This window comes from Aphelocoma coerulescens, chromosome 28, assembly GCF_041296385.1.
Source record: "Aphelocoma coerulescens isolate FSJ_1873_10779 chromosome 28, UR_Acoe_1.0, whole genome shotgun sequence".
NCBI classification, from domain to species: Eukaryota; Metazoa; Chordata; class Aves; order Passeriformes; family Corvidae; genus Aphelocoma; species Aphelocoma coerulescens.
This window is the reverse complement of record NC_091041.1, coordinates 3,261,153-3,281,324: the sequence shown is the minus strand read 5'-3', so window position 1 is coordinate 3,281,324 and position 20,172 is coordinate 3,261,153. Positions and strand designations below refer to the sequence as shown.

Below are 20,172 nucleotides of genomic sequence, written 5' to 3'. Positions count from 1 at the left end.
AACTCCACAGTATTAACCCCTCTCCTGCCTGCGGCAGGGCTGCCCCAGGACCACCTGGGCTCATCTCTGCTCTAACCTGGTCCCTCACCACCAGCGTGGTCCCCTTTGGCCCCAGAACCAGCAGGAGTTCAGCAACCACCACAGGATCTATCTTGGGAGTGATGCAACCTCGGTTTGATGGGCAAGGACACAGGGAGCACTAAAAAAGCCGCTCACCCGAGGTAATTTGTTGGCTCAGGGAATGGCCAAAAATAGACTCTTGCCACTTGAGTTAACCTTTGGGCTGTGCCCCTGGAGCTCTCCTTGGTTCACTGGGAATTTTGTGCCCCTCATCAGCACAGCAGGTCCTGGCTGAGGATCAGGGCAGGCTGGAGTGTGAGGGTCAGGAGTCTGTGAATTTTACAGATCTCACCAACAGCTCCTTTGTCTTCCTCTTCAAAATAAATTCACTGTCTGAATGAGAGCGGAGCCACATTGGAGGGGCTGCAGAGAGGAGGAGGTGAGACAGCTGGGGAGAGATGGGAGCGTGGAGGAGCTGCAAGGGAAGGCTCAAAGTGCAAATGGGAAACAGCCAACACAGCAGGAACTGGGGGTGCCTGGGCCAGAGGACAGTGCAGGGCTCCTGAGGCTGCCTTGGCACCCCAGTCTTGCTGTGCTGATGCTGTTTTACAGCTGCAATATCGCCAGCACGGCTCTGTCCTCTGGCCCTGCTGCTGCTCCAGCTGCAGCCTGACCTTCTGGCAGGAGCTTCCCTAATTACATATTCCTCAGGTTTGCTCATCAGCTGAACGGTGAGAACCATACCCTCCCCTCCCTGTGTGAGTGGGGAATGTCTCTGGGCAGTGGGAGGAGGCAGAGAAGAATTCACAGGGAAAAAAACAACGGCTTGGAATTCTTGGCCTGGCACCAGAAAAATAGCAGCAATAATCCATTTCACAGATACAGCTGTTTTCCTAACAGGATAAACAAAATCCTGGCTTTTCTGCAGCTTTATCAGCCAGGAACAACTGAGAACAGTTAGATGGATCCACCTGATCATAACCCTTAAAAACAAACAAACAAATAAATAAATATGTACTGTTGGACTCCAGCTTAAACAAGCAAGAAGGGAGGGCAGGAGATGGTGGAGCTGCCACCAGACCACAGGTTCTGCCCCAGTCTGGTAATGGGGGCCTGGACATCACGGCCAGAGCTGCCCCGTGCTTGTGCTTGTGGTGCTGCTCAGCAGCTCCAGCCCGTGTCCTTGGTTTGTGCTGATTGGAAAACAACAGCACGGGGCTGGTTTGTTCAGGGCTGTGCTCTGCCAGCCCCCACACTGCTCCTCCCTGGAGTACAGGGGGCCTCCCATCCCCTGTATCCCTAAATCTAAAAACCCACTTTGATCCTTCCCTGGAGATTTCTGCTCCACGTTGGACTGTTCTGCTCCACCTGTGGTTGGAGCACATTTTACATCTTGCCCTGTCCAGAATGGCCCAAGAGCATCTTTATGAACCATCTCCTGTTTCATTTGGTCAGTGTTGTTATAGCTCAGGGCCCCATTTGAAAATCTTTTTCACAGAATCACAGAATCATTAGGGCTGGAAAAGACCTCTAAAACCATCAAACCCAACTGCCAGCCTGTGGTCACCACTAAATCATGTGTCCAAATGGCACATCCACGTGTTTTTGGAACATTTCCAGGGATTGCGACTCCACCACTGCCCTGCGCAGCCTGTTCCAATGATTTACAACCTTTTCCATGAAGAAATTTTCCCTGATGTCCAATCTAGACCTCCCCTGGCGCAACTTGAGGCCGTTTCCTCTCGTCCTATTGAACCTCGCCCTTAACCTCACTTCATTTAAGGGAAAAAAACAGCTTCCAGAAGCATCCCGACTATCATCCTCCTCTTCCCGAAAACTTCTGCTGCGACCACCAAAGCACCCCAGGTGCTCCAGAGCTTCACGCTGTTCCAGCACAGCCTGGGGCAGTGTTTGGGCTGTGTTCCAGGCACAGAAACAGCCGATTCCCGGTGTCCCGCACCGCCGATCCCCGACTGCCGCTGTCCCGGACACCGCGCCGGGCACTGACCGCGGGTAACCCGCGCCGCGGAGGGAGGGGGCGTGTCCTGGGCGTTATTGACAGCCGCCTCCTCCAATCGCGCGGCGGTGCGCTCCACCCCCCGCCAATGGGGCGTGGCTTCACCTCTGCCCACCGCCGTCTCGCCCAATGGGGTGTTCCGAAAGGGCGGGGTGGGCGGGGCGGAACGGAAATGGCCGCGCCCCCGAGGGTGAGCGCTCTAAAGGGCTCCGCCCGGCGGGCGCGCGCGGGAGCTGCTGAGGGGCCGCGCGCGCGCCCGCCGGGCCCGGAGGTAACGCGCGGTCCTAAAGCCCGACCCCGGCCCGGGGCTGAGGGAGGGAAGGGGGATCCCCACTCCACACAAGCCCTCTGGGTGTTCCCCGCTGCGTGTGGGGTGCCCGCCCGCCGCGGGGGTTGCAGTGTGGGGTTCACCATGCCGGCAGATGCTTCTCGTGATGTGTCTTTTGTGGGTGGGTGTCTGGGCAGCGGGGTGGGGAAATTCTTGGTGGTTTTAGGTTAAATGAACAGGGGGTGGGTTGGGGGCGACTCCCCCCTAGCCCCCTGTCAGGGCAGGAGGTGGTCTGAGGAGAAGGGCTGTCCCTTCCCCTGTGCCGTCCAGGAACCCATCGTGAGGGACTGTGAGGTGTGCTGGGAGCTTGGGATGCTCTGAGATGACCCGAGAGATTGGGAATGCTCTATGAGGTGACCTGAGGGATCGGGGACGCTTCATGAGGTTAGCTGAGAGTTTGGGATGCTCTATGAGGTGACCTGGGAGATTGGGAATGCTCTATGAGGTGACCTGAGGGATCGGGGGTGCTCCGTGAGGTGACCCGAGTGCTCGGGATGCTCGGTGAGGTGCTCGGAGAGTTTTGGGTGCTGTGAGGTGACCCGAGTGCTCGGGATGCTCGGTGAGGTGCTCGGAGAGTTTTGGGTGCTGTGAGGTGACCCGAGTGCTCGGGATGTTCCTGTGCCAGCTCCCAGCGGACACAAAGCCACGCGTGGGAGCCGGCGGAACACAGCTGGTGCCTCTGTGGAAACACAGCCCCGTGCTTTCCTGCTCGGCCTGAGGGGATTTCCCCCCCGCCGGCGACCGTGCAGATGGTGTGGTGGAGCAAAAGCTTAGGAAAGAGGAGCCTGGCTCAGCCTCCTGGTGAGTCACACTGCTGGGGAATTCACCTGGAATATCCCGCTGTCCTGGAGAAGCAGTGAAATGGAGAGTTCTGTGCTTGTCTGCGTGGCCGGGGAGCTGGGCCTGGCTGACCAAGTGATGGGCAGTGGGCAGCTTTCTCCGGCCAAAGCTCAGCTCTGAAGGTGCTGTGGTGGAGGCAGGTGCCTGTCTGCAGTCGTGACAGTCACTCGTTGTCCTTACAGAGGTTGAAGTTACTTTTCCTCCTGTTTTCTCCACCCCAGCACATGTGGTCAGTGGTGCTGCCAAGGACAAAACCTTCAGTGCTCAGGAAGCTTTTATCACCGCCTCCTTTAGAAACTGAGTTTATTTAAGAGGAAGAAGAGTGGGTTGCTCAGCTTTTGTTTCCTCGCTTAGTAAATCTTTAAAGGTAACAAAGGAACAAAGAGGCCCAAGTTTCACTTTTGATGGTGATGTGGCAATTGCATGGAACCGCTCTGGACAGCGAGAACTGGAGCAGAGCGGATGTGGTGCCTTTACTGGTTAAAGAAATCAGCCACAGGAAGCCGAGTGGGGCCGTGCTGGAAAATGTCAAGTGGCTGATAACGTATTCAGTAATTTGAATTTGAACTGGTGTTGTTGAAGCTCTGTGTGTTTTAGGTAAAGGTGTGTCCAAAGCCTGTTAGAAATGAAAGCTCCACTGCCTGCCCCGTTCACTGTCATGAGTCTGCACATCCTCAGACCTTTATTCTGCTTTGTCAGTGAAGCCCCATAGTGTTTCCAATTCTTCCAGTTCTTCTGGGTCACGGTGCTCCCTCAAAGCAGAACACATTTTTATTTAAATTATTTAAGGAGTCAGACAGGCTTAATTAAAAGGGACGTTTCTCCCCACAGGTTTTTGTTTGGGTGTGTGTTCCCCATGTTCCCGAACACCTATGGTACATCATGGTGTGTTAATTCCTCAGGGAACAGCATGGGGTGGGAGAGGAGCATTTGGGGTCCCAGAGTTACACCTGGCTCTGGTGAACCATGGACTGTTTCGGGGTGGAAAGGACCTTAAAGATCATCCTCTCCCAACCCTGGAACACGTGTGATTTCCAGTGGCTTGTGTTTGTAACTAAGCATCAGGGAGGGAAGGGCCAAGCTGCAGTGCTGAGCAGAGCTAGGGAAGAGTCTGTATATATTAGTAAATATTTGCTTCTAACCTGAATTTATTGGATAAAATGTATGTCTGGTCTGGGATCTGGTTTGGGAAGCTGCACAGTCAGGTTGGACTTCAGTTCTTGGTGCAAGTGTACCCAGGGTTGTGCACAGTGAGGGCAGGACACAGGGATGGTCTCCACTGGGAGGAGCTTTTTGCTCTTGAGTGACTGAAGGTGATGCAGAAAGCCTACCATGGACATGAAACTTAGAGGGATGGAACACTTCTGCTGTGAGGAAAGGGTGAGAGAATTGGGATTGTTCAGCCTGGAGAAGAGAAGCTTTGAGGTGACCTAATTGTGGCCTTCCAGGACCTGAAGGGAGGCAGCAAGAAAACTAGAGAGAGAGAGGGAGAGACTTTAAAAGGGCCTGGAGTGCCAGAACAAGGGGCATTGGCCTCCCACTGACAGAGGGCAGGTGGGTGAGGGTGGGGAGGCCCAGGCTGGCACAGGGTGCCCAGAGCAGCTGTGGCTGCCCCTGGATCCCTGGAAGTGTCCAAGGCCGGGTTGGATGGGGCTTGGAGCAGCCTGGGACAGTGGAAGGTGTCCCTGCCCACGGCAGGTGGGGAATGGGGTATTCTTTAAGGTCCCTTCCCATCCAAACCATCCCGGGATGCTGTGATTCCCTGATAGCTGGAGTGAGAACGCCTCCCCCTTTCCCTTGAAACTGCGTTGCTGCACTAAAGCACAGCTGGCAAGAGAAACGCTGTAATTAGTGCAGAGGCCAAAGCTTCCCTCAGGGGCACTGGGGTGCCCTGAACCCCTGGCTTTGGGGTGCTGGGAAGGAAAGTGGGAGCAGCATTGCGAAAGGGGGTCAGGAGTGACGGCGGCTGCTGCGGTCCGTCCCTCCTGGGCTCTGCTCGGCTTTTCCTTGAGCAAGAGAGGCCGTGGGGACAGCTCGGGTGGCACCGCGGGTGCGTTTGCTCTGCCACGGGTGCGTTTGGGCTGCTCCGGGCTGGGCAGGTCTGAGTGGCTGCTCCGAGCACGGGGCTGCTGATACAACACCCTCTTCTCACACTCCCAATAAAGCGCTCTGGTGTTCCAGCCCAGAACGGGGTGTGGGGCAGCGTCTGCCAGTTACCTCGGCGCTTCGGAATGGGGTTTTTTTTTGCAGCCATCCCCCTCTCAGCTGCTCGTGAATTAAACTATTTTTGGCGTGGTGACTCGCAGGCTGTAGCAGAGAGCGGCGTGAGCAGCAACGTGTCCTTGCGCAGATGAGTAAGCGGAAAGGGGGACGTCTCTGAGTTGTGGCTGGCGTGGCTTTCCCCTCCCGGCAGAGGCAGGAGGCTGCAGCGTGGCTGGGTCGCATTTATGAGATAAAAAGACTCTTTCCTTTCTCTCCTGTCCCTCATCGACATGCTCCTCAAACATAGGATTTAAATTTAAAAAACATGCTGCTCGCATCATACGATTTAAATGAGTCTGTCTAATGCAGGCACAAAATAGCAAGCACAAAATCCACTTCTTAGAGAGATCAAGGATAATGGGATTCATCTCTAATCAGCTTGAAATCCCTTGAAACAATTAAAGCTCAGCCTGGCAACTCATAAGCACCAAAGGCTTTTGATGAGTGTAAACCTTAAATAAAATCAGCGTTTAGAACACGCTTCGTTTAGGCGATGAAATCCCCCAAGACGAGGTGCTGAAAGCAGCGTGAGAGCCACCAAAAAAACCGGCTGCAAAGCGCTTATTTTGATGAGAACAGGCTAAATGTGGGGTGTCCCAGGGCTGTGTCCCCCCGGAGGGACCTGAAATCCCCGGTGTGCCGAGGCTGACGGGCAGGCGTGGGGCCAGAGCCTCCTTAAGAGGCGGCGGTGTGGGGTGACGAGCCGCTTCCAATTGCAAGGCAGCAGCACATGACATAAGATGCTCCAGATCTGCCTCCTGGGCGCTAGTTTAAAAATAAAGGATATTGCACGTCGGGCTCGGCGCCGGTGCGGAGCGGCTGCGGAGGGGAGGCTGCGGGACCGGCGATGCGCGGTGAGGCTGGAGGGGTCGGGGGGGGCTGCGAGCCGAGCGGGAGCATTTGGGGCAAAGGGAGTTGGAATTGAAATTGTTTGGCTCGTGGTGCTCTTGGGGAGCTGCGGGTGTCACGCTGGTTCTGCTGCGGGGTTTTGCAACGACCGGAGCGTGCCCGCTGTCAGAATTTCCCCTATTTCGTGCAAATGCAGCAGTCTCGAGTTGTGTGTCTTTGGGGTTGCCTCGCTCACGTCAGTGGAGCTGCTTTGCTCTGACGTTTGACTGTATTTTAATTTTTCAAACCTGTTTTCGCAGGGACAGTGCTGTGTGAGTCAGACGAAAGGATGGCACTTGCAGAACCAGTCCCCGTGGCCTATTGCAATTCAGCTCCTCAAGGGACCTGTGAGGTGTCACTGAAAGATGTGCTGCTCAACTCTTCACCCAGGTTTGTCTAATTTGGGGTTTTATTTATCCTGTTGTGACCTGTATATATAGTTCATATTCTATCATGCTTACTTTGATTAATTAAAGTGATTTTGGAAGAGCCCTGCCTCTGCAGGGAATGGCTCATGTGCAGTACCTACACTGATCTCAAACTCCTGCTGGTAAGAGGCTGCTTAGATTTACAGACTAAAGAGCAGATTAGGGTCTATATCTCACCACAGCATAATAGGATCTAGCTGTCTAAAACCTCTTTACCTAAATTTTTTGGGCTGCATTGAATTACATGTTGTAAGGGGGGAAAAAGATGACTTGATTGACTGTGAGGGAAATAGCTGGGGCTTTTCTGCTCACATTACTGGGTCATTTGCATGCTTTGATCACAAAAGATGATGGAGAAACGATGCAGAACTATTGCAACTGAGGATTAATTTGTGCTGAAAAATGTTCTCAATAATGAGGAGGGAGCACGGAGATGGGAACATCTCATAATCCCTTTGGGGGAAATAAAGAAATTATTTACTCAGCTCTGGTTGCTGGCTTGCAGATTAGTTCTGAGAAGCAGTTCTGCTTTAGGACAGGACATGGGATCAGCCACATCAGATCTTCCCATGGTCTTAAACCTCCTCATATACCCAAAGCAGTGATAGTTGACTATTCCCTAGAAATTCAGAGTAAATGTAAATTAGAGGGAAGAGATTTCCCCCTTAGCCTGAAATTCACACAGTGCCTGTGCTGGATTTTCTTGTCTTTGGCCTGGTAGAAAGGGAAGAAAAGGTGGGGCTTGGTGGGAGCCCTGCCTGGCTTAGGCTGAGGAGTTTGTGTGGGACCAGAGGAGCTCTCACCTGTGTGCAGTGTGACTGTGAGGGGCAGAGTCAGGGCTCCTGTTTGCCCCAGAGCTGCCCCTGCAGTGTTGGGGTTATTGTGATGTCAGGGCCCTGCAGCCCTTCTGGAAGAGCCTGGGCTTAGTGCTGCAGCCAGGTGTTGCTGTGGGGAAGGGAAAACACAGGCCTGGAGAAACAACACCTGTGTGATGGGCTGAGGCAAAAGGGCCCTGGTAGGGCAGGGCAGGATGGAGAGTTTGGGTCTCTGCAGGATAATCTTAAGTCAGCTAAAACTCAGACCTCAGTGCTGTGCCCGTGGTCCTGGCAGGGCATTGCCCAGGGCAGGGAACCCAGCAGCGGCTGCCTGGTTGGAGGGTGGGATTCCCAAATCTCACTGGGTCTGGCTTCCAACTGCTGCTCTCAAGTGGGACATGAGACTTGATTATCCTCCTTACTTAGGGCTGTGAGAAAGTCCAGCTTGGAAAGGGGCAGAGTAAGAACAGTTTTGCAACCAGGCAGGTGGTGCTGCACCAGCTCCTGCAGGGCTGAAAGTGAAAGGGAGCTGAAACTCAGCTGGGAGGAGCGTGGCTGAAGCACATGGGGATGAGCCTCTTTCCGTTTCTTCCCAAGCATCTGGTGGGAGCCCTGGCTTTAATAGGAATACCTAAGAACAAGATTTCCTGTTAAATCAATTTCCTGCTCTTTTGCAGGAAATCTCTGTGGGTTTCCCCATGGGGTGACTTGAGAGTGTCCCCAGGGCCTCCCTGTTGTTGGACTCACATACTGCAAACAGGAGATGAGCTCCAGATCCATGTGTCCCTTCCTGCCCCCCTCCTTCTCCTCCTCCCAGCTGCAGGCTCTTTGTTTCAGGCACCTGGAGCAGACCTTAGGAATTAAATGATGGCTGTTTTTGGGATGATGTTTATGGATTTCTTCTGCAGCTCGTCTGCAATGAAAGCTGCAATTAGGACAACACTCACGTGTTCGAAACAGGCAGAGCTTGCACACTCTGAGGGACCTGTTCCATTGCTGGGGCCATGCAGGGCAGTGAATTAATAAAGTCACCTGCAGAACATCAGGAGTCACTTTGACATCCAAGGACTGAGTGACATTAAGGGGTGGAGCAAACCTGCCTGTGGCAGGCAGCCCTCAGTGTTCTCATCCAGGGATAATTCCTCTTGCCTTGCAGAACTGCTGAGCCACACAACAGCGAGCCAGGGGAAGATTCCAAGATGGAGAAATGTCAGGTGAACTCACTCGGTCCCAAAGGTGGGTGGATGGAAGTTTGGTGACTGTGGTGTGGATGAAATTATTATTGCAATGAGAGAAGGATTTGTCATGACAATGGAAGAAGCAGCTCAGGTTGCAGGATGGGCTGTGCAGAAGTGTCTTGAACTCAGACTTTAGAGCCCAGCTGTGCTTCAAAGATTAAATAGGCAGTGTCAGTGCCTGATGCTCATCTACCAGCTACCAGTGTCCTGCTTTCAGTCCTCCTTAAAAGAAAAGAATTAAAAATAGCAGAGTGTAAGATGCAGGAAGCTTTCACCTTACCAGTACAAGAGCCTTAGGGCAGCAGAGCAGGTTAGAGGGGATGTAAGTGGGAGATGTTTGACAAAATTTGAAAGTGCTCTAGAGGCTTCCAGTCTAAAATACTGGGGGTCACAAACTTGCCAAGAAGAAAAGGTCAAAAAAGAGCTGTGGGAGGGGGTGTAACAGCATTTGCTTTCATGTGCTTGGTACTTGTATTTCTACTGCCGTTATGGCAGCAGGAAATTTCTAATCGAAGATGCTGAACACTTTTCTTTCCAAGCAGCCTCCCCCCCTCCTGGCTCCTGCGTGTGGACAACGCGTCGTGATGGAGAGGTCAGGCTGAGGATGGAAGAAAAGGGCATTGGCAGCGAGGCCCCAAAGACTGTGCACCAGCTCTTGCAGGAAAGTGTGAATAAATACAGTGACTATTATGCCCTTGCATCCAAAAAAGATGGCCAGTGGATAAAGCTGACGTATAAGATGTACTATGATGAGTGCTGGAAAGCAGCCAAAAGCTTTCTGAAGGTAAGAGTGTGTTGAATTCTCTTTTTTCATATTCACAGAATCCTAAAATCAGCTCGGTTTGGGTTGGAAGGGACCTTAAAGCTCATTCAGTGCCACCCCTGGCACTGGCAGGGACACCTTCCACTGTCCCAGGGTGCTCCAACCTGGCCTTGGGCACTGCCAGGGATCCAGGGGCAGCCACAGCTGCTCTGGGCACCCTGTGCCAGGGCCTGCCCACCCACATAGCCAAGAATTTCTTCCCAATATCTGATGTAAATCTATCTTCTTTTAACTTAAAACTGTTCTCCCTTTTCCTACCACTGTGTAAAAAATCAAGTTTGATGTTCACTCATTTAAGTGCTGGAATGGCTGCATTCAGGTCTGTCTTAAACCTGCAAATTCCCTGAGTGCAGATGAATCTTAGTGACAGGGAAGTACCTGAACATGCTATGGACACCTTGGTATTTAATATTTTTGACCTTTGCTTCCACATTTAACCAAGAAAAAAAGCATATAAGGAAACATTTAAACTGAGATGTGTGGTAAGCCTGGACACTGCCCCTCCAGAGGCATGGAAAAGTTCATCTTTCTAAGAAAAAAACAAAGGAATGCTTACAAACCAGACTTAAATGTCCCAAGTGGCCCAGCCCTTGCCTGTGCTGTTGGGATTAGGAGACTTGGAGAGGGAAACCAACATCACCTGTTCTTACTGTTGGGATCAAGTCTTATCTCTTCAAGTTAAGGTCAGCCTGGTTTTACTCCTGTGGTGGGATTCCACTCTGGGACAAAACCAGGGAGTTAGGCTGGGACTCCAAGAGCTGGAATTTCATAGCCAAGTGTCACTGTCCCTGGAGCTTGTTGCTCTGGCCATTATTGATGTCTGACATACCCAACTTGTACCAAATGTCCCAGGAGGTGTTGTCTGTCATCACCTCTCACCTTCTCATTCCCAGCCCCAGGAACTGGTAACTCCCTGGATTGCAGGTTTATGTTCCTGTTAGTGCCAGTGAGCCAGTCTTTCCAAGGGCAGACCTCAGCAAATTTCTATTTTCCTGCCCACTTACAGTGGTGTGAAACTTTCACTGGTTCCATCTTGGCTCCTGGGAAGTTTTTCAGTGGGAATTACCCCGTGTAAGAACATGAACTCTTTCCCTCAGTGCTGTGCTCAGAGCAAGGAACTCTGAGCTTTGTCCAGAGGAGAAGCCAGGCTGCTGTAATGTCATCTCTTGTTTGCAGCTGGGGCTGGAGCGTTTCCATGGAGTGGGCATCCTGGGATTTAATTCTGCAGAGTGGTTCATTGCTGACATTGGAGCTATCCTTGCAGGGTAAGAGTCTTGTTTCTTGCCATGCCTTTTGCTTTGGCAGGCAGAGAGTGACTGCAGTCATGAGGAGCAGGTTTTGGTTAAAACCCCCAATAAAACAAACAAAAAACCCCCTGAACCCAACTGCTTATATTTGAATTTAATGAAGGTAGGTAGAACATGAACTATTTCATAATGAATTAATGAGACCAGAGTTAAATTCTTTTTTTCAGCCAGCTGCTTCTCTCAAAATAAGATGACCAGTAGGTTAATCCAAAAGCATTCTTATGTACACAGTGATTAAAACATGGTGGGAAATGCCAGAGAATCCCAGGGCTGGATTGTAATATCTGCCTTCCACGTGAGACATTTTGGTCCCTCACGCCACTCTTGACATTTCCCACGCCCCAGAACAGAATCTTTCCTCTTGGAATTAAGCCTTCCCCTCTTTGTTGACATTTTATGGGATATTCTTCTTACAGTTTTTTTTTTCTCTGAAATGGTCTGAATTTTGACAGCAGCTCTGCTTGTCCTCTAACTCTGTGTTTTGCTTTTCTGTTTTGTTTTTTCCCTTTTCCTTTGCAGGGGATTTGCTGTTGGGATCTACACTACAAACTCTCCTGAGGCCTGTCATTATGTGGCAGAGAACTGCAGTGCCAACGTTATAGTGGTGGAAAATCATAAACAGCTGCAAAAAATCTTAGAAGTAATTATGTTTTTTAAATGGCTGGGGGGTTACAGCAGCCTGTTGACAGATGTGGGAGGGTAAAATGCTGTGGGAGGGCATTACCTGGGGGGAATGCTGGCTCTGAGAGCAGAGGGAAACTCTTTGGTGTGCTCCCTGCTCCAGCTGGGTGAGCTGGCACTGGCACTACATCTCACAAGAGGTTAAGTGGTGCTTCCACTTCTTAAAGCCTTAGGCTTAAAATAGGAGAAGCCAAAATGAGCAACTGAGCATCCTCTAGGTTGTCTGGTGACATCCCAGCTCAAATTATGACTGTTCCTAGTGAGGCAAACCCATTCTTTCAGGAGCACAGATGGGATTCTCTTAGCTTTACATAAAATGGCAAATATGAGGAGATGCTAAGTGGGGGTTACAGAGGCCTGAAAGGGACAAACAGCATTTGCTCCTTCTCATGAATCTCTCTTCTTAACACAGATTGAAGATAGACTACCTCATCTGAAGGGGATTGTCCAGTATGGAGAGGAGATCAAAGAGAAGAGACCCAATCTGTACTCAGTAAGTCCTGGGCCTCTTCACTGCTTGTGAGTCCTGGTTGTGTTCAGCTGATGGCTGCAAGTACCTGTCACCTTCCACAGGACCTTAAATGAGATGGTCTTTAAGGTCCCTTCCAACCCAAACCAGCCTGGGGTTCTGTCACTGTGATCCCCTGAGCTCGTGTTGGCTGTGGTGGGCAGGAGTTTGCTGTTGTGCAACCTGGATAATCCATGTTGTAAGGGGGCTGTGAGCCTACTGACCTCTGCCAGGCAGCCTCGGGCCCTGCAGTTACTCCAGGGAGTTGCTACAGAGCTGTAAAGCTACTGGGGGTGGGTCTGTGACCTTTCTGCTTCTCCCTGTGTCAGCCAGAAAACACTGTGGGATGACTGTGGATTTACAGCCTTTTCCAGAGGTTTGGGCAGGGAGAACAGCTTCCTTGTCCTGGTGTGCAGCAAAGGGTTTGATTTTTCATGTGGGTGATACCTTACAAAGTGACCGAGCTCTTCTGTTCTCTGCAGTGGAGGGAGTTCATGGAGCTGGGCAGGGACGTGCCGGACTCGCGGCTCCGCGAGGTCATCGCGGCCCAGAAACCCAACCAGTGCTGCACCCTCATCTACACCTCGGGCACCACGGGGCAGCCCAAGGGCGTCATGCTCAGCCACGACAACGTGAGTGCCCAGAGCCACCCCAGCAACTGTGCCCCTGGGGGTGCTGAGGGAGAACATCCTGAGCTGGAAGGGACCCTCAGGGATCATCAGTGCAGCCCCTGGCCCTGCCCAGACACCCCAACAAGCCCACCCTGGGCATCCCTGAGAGCGCTGTCCAAACGCTCCTGCAGCTCTGGCAGCCTCGGGGCCGGGACCATTCCCTGGGGAGCCTGGGCAGTGCCCAGCAGCCTCGGGGGGAAGAACCTTTCCCTGAGCTCCATGCCCAGCCCTGACCCAGCTCCAGCCGTTCCCTGGGCTCCTGTCCCTGTCCCAGAGCAGAGCTCAGCCCCCGCACCTCTGCCTCCCCTCGGGAGGAGCTGCAGTCCCCAGGAGCCTCCCCTCAGTCTCCTCTGCTCCAGCTCTGCTCCAGTCCTGCTGTTGAGATCCCAGGATGCTGTAGCTCTGTTGTGCCTGTGTGTTCTGTGCTGTCCCTGCTCTGAAGCCCCTGTGGGTCCCTGTTGCAGCTGACGTGGACGGCGGCGGCGGCCGGACGCTTCATCATGCTGAGCGATGCCCAGGACAGGCAGGAGCAGGTGGTCAGTTACCTGCCCCTCAGCCACATCGCTGCACAAATGTCTGATATTTGGTCAGCCATGACCTTTGGAGTGCAAGTTTACTTTGCCCAACCAGATGCATTGAAGGTAAAAGAAAAAAAAGATAAACTTACACGCATCCACCTGCTTGAGCTGGGGTGGGTGCTTAAAACAAGGCTGTGTTATCTCGTAGTTCTGTCAGCTTTGCTAACTGGGTTTACTTTGTCCACTGACCAACTGCCCCTGTTGGTTTGAGTGGAGCTGCTCTGACCATCACCTTTTGACTCAGTCACAGACTGGGAGAAGCTGACCCAGCACTTCTCAACTGGGAGCTGCTGAGTTCTCACCTGATACCTGGTCCCACATCGAGATCTGGTTGAGCAACAGCTTTGCTCTGCCCACATTGCACAATGGCCCCAGCTAAATCTGAGTCCTGGGTGTAAAGGATTCTTTTGTCAGCACTGGCACTGAGAGCATCGACCCTTGCTCCCTTCCCAGTTCCCCCTGGAACGCCCCTGGGGTTCCCTTCTCTTGGTGCCACTGCAAAAAACAAACAATTCCTCAAAACTGATGGCAGAGTCCCAAGTTTTGCTAGTGACCAGAGCTGGCCTGAAGTCTGCAGTGAATCACTTCTAAAAACTGCATTAAATCCTTCTTCTCTCAGGGCAGCTTGGTGGAGACCCTGCGGGAAGTGAGGCCAACTGCTTTTTTGGGAGTTCCTCGTGTCTGGGAAAAAATGGAAGAGAAAATGAAATCTGTGGGCATGAAATCCTCAGCGTTCCGAAGGAAGGTGGCATCGTGGGCCAAGGGAGTGGGGCTGCAGACCAACCTGAAGAGGATGAATGGGTAATTATGAGCTACATTTCAGGAATGCTGATGAGTTTTAGGAGAACTTTACTGTCAGATCAGGGATAATATCCCACCCAGGGATTATATTCCATCCAGGATTATGTCCCATGTGAAAGGCCAGTGGCGCTCGGACCTGAGGGGGAGCAGCAAGGGCTGGAGGGGGGAAATCATCTATTATTTTATTAAATAAACTAAAGTAGGATGAAGATAAAAGGAGGAAGGGGGAGAAGTTCCACGTGTGCCCCTTTTCCTCCCGCAGGTGCTCCGAGGTGCCGGTGAATTTCCGCCTGGCCAGGCAGTTGGTGTACAGGAAGGTGCGCAAGGCCATCGGGCTGGACCGCTGCACCAAGTGCTACACGGGGGCTGCTCCCATCACCAGAGACACCCTGGAGTTCTTTTTGAGCCTGAACATCCCCGTGCTGGAGCTGTATGGGATGAGTGAGAGCTCTGGGCCTCACACCGTCTCCCTACCTCACGCCTTCAAGCTCGGCAGGTGAGCACCTTCCTGGGAGCAGAGGGAGTGGTGTGTTCTGCCTCTGGCACATCCCTCTCTCCTGGCACAGCTCATCCCCAGAGCCTTGCTGCCACTAAAAGGTCACTGGGGAGCCACATCATGGGTGAAGAGATCTGCTGAGGGCAGAGGCAGCAGGGATGTGTGAATTTACCTTGGCTGGGTTCTGTAGGAGCTGGGGAAAAAGTGAGGGGTTGGTGGGAAGAAGGAAGAATTGGTAACTCCAACTACCCTTCCCTTTAATGACTGAAGGGTGCAGGGTGTCTTTGGGTGGCTCGTTCAGTCTGCACAGTGAAAGTTTGCTGCCAAGGATGTAAATCTGCTCATTCAAAGCTCAGGTGTTGAGAACAATGAGTGCAAACCAGCAGGTGTGTGAGCACTGGTCTCTGCAATAACAGCTCTTTCTGCAGCTGCCCTTCCATGAGCAGATGCCTTTGAAGCTCTTTGCTGAAGCTGTCGTGCTAAAAAGCTGCTGGGCTTTGTTCAAACCCCTTCAGCTTGAGAAGTGCTGCTGTAACCTCTGCTTGAATTCAGTTTAAAATAAATTAATCCCTGGTCTGTGTCACTTTCAGCTGTGGGAAGGAGCTGATGGGCTGCCACACCCTGATCCATAAACCCGACAGGGATGGCGTTGGGGAGATCTGCTTCTCAGGAAGGCACATCTTCATGGGCTACCTGAACATGGAGGACAAAACCAAAGAGGCCATCGATGAGGACGGCTGGCTGCACTCAGGGGACCTGGGCAAGCACGACAAGGATGGATTCCTCTTCATCACAGGCAGAATTAAAGGTAACACATCGCCTGACTTTACCTTGGTGTTGTGCAGCCCTATAGAAGTTGTTAATGTTGGGAAAGGCCTCATGGAGCCCAACTGTTCCCCAGCACTGCCAAGGCCACCACTAACCCATGTCTCCAGTTGTCACATCTTTTAAATCCTTCCAGGGATGGTGGCTCCACCACTGCCCTGGTTCCAATGCTGAACAGTGAAGAAATTTTTCCCAGTATCCAATCTAAACCTCCCCTGGTGCAGGGGAGGCTCTGCTGGTTGTGTGGTTGTGACTTGCACAGAAGAACATTTAAATCCTTCTCCTCCTGGAGTTTCCATGTGAATGTGGCTGCGGGGTGTGGTGGGAGGAGAGGGGCAGCCTCTGGAGCCAGGGTGTGTTTGCAGAGTGAGGGAGAAGCCCTCTGATTTCAGCACCAGCAGAGTTAATGCTTTGTGGGCTTGTTTTACCAGCAGCTCCCTCAGTTTCAGGAGCTTTGCTGGGTGCCCTCCAAGGAAAACAGCAGCTTAACTCTGTTGTGCAAGTGTCTTGTAGCAATGTGGCTCTTGGGACAGCGATTTGAGCAACCCCAAACAAAGCCAAAGTCATGCAAGACTTCAGCCCTCAGAAAGAGAGAGGTGGTCACGTGAGGGCTGCTCTGAGGAGCAGGAGATAACTGAGAAGGGGAGGCTCCCCTCTGCTCTGCAGCACATGGGAACCTCCAGCACTGCCCCAGAAAATCTTTCACTTCAATTTCTGACAATTTGGTGCCCACTTAGGTGCCTTAGACCCCCAGGGGTCTGTGCCAGGGTGCCAAGGGGCTCTGTATTGTCAGACTGCAAACACCTGCAGAGCACCAAGGCAGCTCTGGCAGGGCTGTGTGTGCACAGCTCCTGCTCCTCTCTCCGGGCCTGGCTGGAGTCATGGGATCAGCACTGAGGCTGGAAAAGCCCTGTAAGATCACTGGGTACAGCCCTGCCAAGGCCACCACTAAACCACATCCCCAAGTGCCACATCCACACATTTTTGAACACTTCCAGGGATGGTCACCCTGTGACTTTCCCAGGCCTGGTGTGCTGCCTCCTCCAGCTCTGCTGACACAGGCTCACTGTTTGATCAGCAGACACAAAGGAGCAGTTGAGTTCTTTCAGATTGTGGGAAGGGAAGAAGCTCCAAGCATTAATCAGGATTTGATTGTTTTCCAGAGCTCATCATCACTGCAGGAGGTGAGAACATTCCTCCCGTTCCAATCGAAGACGCTGTCAAGAATGCTGTTCCCATCATCAGCAACGCCATGTTGGTTGGAGACAAAGCCAAATTCCTTGCTATGCTTCTGACACTAAAGGTAATGGAAAACAGGATGGGAATCCACCACCTGTGCTGCTGAATCTCATTAAATCCAGGGAGGAGGAGAGCTTTTACACACTCTTAGTGTCTCGTGGAGCCAGGAACCCGCAGCACAATTTGCTGTAGCTGAGCTGCAAAGAGCAGCTGAAAGCACAGAGCTGTCACTTGCTCAGACTGTCAGGCCCTGCTGCTGTTCAGGGCAGCTTTTTCTGTGCCACACAGGGCAGGAGGAAACAGAAGGAAAAGACCCAGAAGTGAGGCTGGAAAAGGAAACCTTTCAGGTCTCACCTCTTTTAGTTGCTTCCAGAGCAGTCTGGGAGGTAAAAAGCTGTCAGGGATTTCTTTGTCAGACTCTGGCTTTAAACTCCAACAGGACACATCTGTGGTGGCCTGTGCTGACTGTCAGAGTTGGAATTGCCCCTTAGTGAGACCGAGGCCAACAGCCTGGGCCTGGGGCAGGAGACCTGAGGTGGCCCTGGAAGTGGCCCTGGTGGTGGCCCTGCTGTGCTTGTCATGGTCGAGTGCTGTGTGTGACTTCCAAGAATGCTGCTGCACAGTGTAGGGAAGTAAATTGTGCTCCAGAAAAGGTCTGGAAAAAGTGATTAACTTTGAATAGCACAGGAGGAATTTGGCAGGTGAGCTCTGTACCCTGCTTGCTCCTTGGCCCCAAGGTGGCTCCTGAGCAGGCAGAGATCTCAGGGGTTGATCTGTGTTTTGTCCCCAGTTTCCATTGGCACCCAGGGGTTGGGTGAGAGCTGAGGGGCTGATGGGGTTGGAGCAGGGTAGGGAAGGGAGCCCGGGAACCATTCCAGGGCTGGAGGCTCCTCAGTGCAGAGGGCCTCAGGTGCTCAGCAATGCACAGTTGCCCCTTCTGCCTGTCCTGCAGTGCGTTGTGGATGCAGAAACGGGCGAGCCTGGAGATGACCTCACTCCAGAAGCTCTGGAATTCTGTCAGAAGCTGGGCAGCAAGGCCACCAAGGTCTCAGAAATCATCAGCAGCAAAGACAAGGCCGTCTACGCCGCCATCCAGAAAGGGATCTCTGCTGTCAATGAGGGAGCTGTGTCCAATGCCCAGAAAGTCCAGAAGTGGATCCTGCTGGAGAAAGACTTCTCCCTCTTCGGTGGAGAGCTTGGTGAGTGGTGGGGGAGGTGTCTGGGGTTTTCCCTGCACCCCTTCCCTGGCTATTGAACACCACCAGAGCCCCAGTGCACAGAGCTGCCCCCAGCCTTTCCTCACTGTGGCTTTTCCACGTGGCAGTTTGGGGTGGGATGAGCTGGGGTGAATTCCCACTTCTGCCCAACAGCACCGAGGGGAGCAGTGAGCAGTGCTTACCCTCCTGCAATCCTGGAATATCCCGAGCTGGAAGGGACCCTCAGGGATCATCAGTGCAGCCCCTGGCCCTGCCCAGACACCCCAACAAGCCCACCCTGGGCATCCCTGAGAGCGCTGTCCAAACGCTCCTGCAGCTCTGGCAGCCTCGGGGCCGGGACCATTCCCTGGGGAGCCTGGGCAGTGCCCAGCAGCCTCTGGGTGCTGCTGTGCTGCTTCTGCTCACAGGGGAGGGAGGGAGATTCTATTAAACCCAAAGAGAAGTTTAGAACTGGTCACTGTTCCCGTGTTCTTCCTCTCCCCTCCAGCCCTGCTTCACCCCAGGCCTGGTGGGTGCTGCCAGTGGTTCCCTCCCCGTTAACCCCAGTGCTGGTTCCCCACAGGCCCCACCATGAAGCTGAAGAGGCCGGTGGTGGCTCAGAAATACCAGGACCAAATCTCTCAGTTTTACACGGACATCGAAACCCCCTCGGGGGAGCCCTCGACCCGGCCGTAGAGCCCTGGACTGAAACCATTCCCGAGGGCGTTCCCAGCTGCCCAGGAAGGATTCCCTGGATCCTGTTGAAATAAAGAGGCTCAGCCCTCAGGCAGCCCCTCGGCGTTGCTTTGCTGTCATGTCCTGGCCCTGCAGTGTGGTGAGCGTGGTCCTGCCCATGTTCTGCTGTGTCTTGTGTCCCATGCTGAGATATCCCAAATATCTCAACTTTGTATTTTTTATTTCCATTTTTATAAGGGCAATACAATGTTTACCTTAAATCCACGTGACATGTTACGTTCTAACTAAAGTTTTCTTTCCCTGAGATGAATGTAAACCAGGAGCTGCAAATCAGGAGCTGCACTTTTCCTGCTGAGGGAGAAAGGCAGATTTCATTTTCCAGCAGTGTCCTCACTCCCTGCTGCCCGTTTCCCTGCATGCTGATGGCATCCATATATTTTACATCTCCTTTCCCACAAACTATTCCTGTCTGAGATGACAAATGCTGTGTGACTACACACAGCAGTGGAGGTGGAACCTCACATGAACTGGGTTTGTCTGTGCAATATTTTGAGTTTGTTTTACCTTTTTGAGTTATAATGAAGCCATAAATTGTATTGTTGAAGTTGTATCTATGGCTGGTATTCTGGGAATTGATTTACTCCACGGATTATTTATAAGGCTGTGTACAATGTGTGAAATCTGTCTGTGTCTTAAAATCCAGAAATGTTGTAGTGTCTGAACTGGGGAACTCTGGAGTGGAGGGGGGTGGGCTGAGGCTCTGTCCCTGTGCTTGGGGAGAGGAGGTGGTGCTGGGAGCCCAGGCTGGTTCTCCTGAGGGTCTGTGATCAACCAGCCCAGGGCTGTGAGGGTCCTTCATGGTGAATTCAGTCTGGAGGACACAGAATGACCCACCTGCAAAGCTGGAGGGCAGCACCTGGACCCAGGAGCTCCTGGTGCTCTCTGCAGGGCTTATTCCAGGCTACCCAGGGACACTGGGAGGCCCAATGGCACATGAAGGGTTGCCTGTAAATGGCTTATTTCAAACCAGGAATCCTTCCCTGCACCCAGGCAGAGCAGCCCAGCTGATTCCCAGCACCATTTCCCAGGGAAAGGAGGGGCAGGGGCAGGTGGGAGCAGCTCAGTGCTGGTATCACAGCAGGGCTGGGCTGGGCTCAGGGTGGGTTAAACCTAAACCTGTCTCTGCTTTGGGTCAGTGCCCGGTGGAAGGGTGGGAATGCACTACTGGAACTGCTGCTCCTCCTGTGCCAGTGTGTGTTTGCAGAGGAATGTGTAATAAACTCCTCCCTTTGTGTCTCTCCACTCTCTCATTCCTGGGAAGCAGCGGGGCCGGGCCTGGGCCAGGTTTGCCCCGGGCAGGGACAGCGGTGGCCAGAGCTGGGCCTGGGGCGCTCCCTGGGCATCCACGGCCACGGCCTCAGGGGCTGGACGGTGCCACCCTTCACCTGTGCTGAGCACTGCCCGTGCCAGGGCTC

General features: G+C 52.8%; 1 protein-coding gene across 3 annotated transcripts; it reads left to right on the top strand.

The window, feature by feature from the left end:
* The first annotated feature begins 2,306 nt into the window (after window positions 1-2,306).
* Window positions 2,307-19,995, top strand: ACSBG2 (acyl-CoA synthetase bubblegum family member 2). 3 transcript variants are annotated; one of them, XM_068996990.1, is made up of 15 exons: window positions 2,307-2,348; window positions 6,656-6,785; window positions 8,795-8,874; window positions 9,419-9,660; window positions 10,876-10,964; window positions 11,526-11,646; window positions 12,100-12,180; window positions 12,678-12,827; window positions 13,331-13,507; window positions 14,064-14,245; window positions 14,508-14,741; window positions 15,332-15,549; window positions 16,730-16,869; window positions 17,758-18,004; window positions 18,585-19,995. In XM_068996990.1, the coding sequence occupies exons 2-15, from the start codon at window positions 6,685-6,687 to the stop codon at window positions 18,695-18,697; spliced, it is 2,175 nt and encodes a 724-aa protein (XP_068853091.1). In that variant the 5' UTR covers window positions 2,307-2,348; window positions 6,656-6,684; the 3' UTR covers window positions 18,698-19,995. The 3 variants fall into 3 exon arrangements, with proteins under 3 accessions (XP_068853091.1, XP_068853089.1, XP_068853090.1); XM_068996988.1 differs by lacking the exon at window positions 2,307-2,348 and adding an exon at window positions 2,427-2,526; XM_068996989.1 differs by lacking the exon at window positions 2,307-2,348 and adding an exon at window positions 6,259-6,361.
* Window positions 19,996-20,172: the final 177 nt, after the last annotated feature.

Coding starts and splice junctions, on each gene's coding strand:
- ACSBG2 (XM_068996988.1), top strand. CDS start 2,490: ATGCCGGCAGATGCTTCTCGTGATGTGTCTTTTGTGG. Junction 14,246..14,507: donor AACCTGAAGAGGATGAATGG/GTAATTATGAGC, acceptor TTCCTCCCGCAG/GTGCTCCGAGGTGCCGGTGA. Junction 18,005..18,584: donor CCTCTTCGGTGGAGAGCTTG/GTGAGTGGTGGG, acceptor GGTTCCCCACAG/GCCCCACCATGAAGCTGAAG.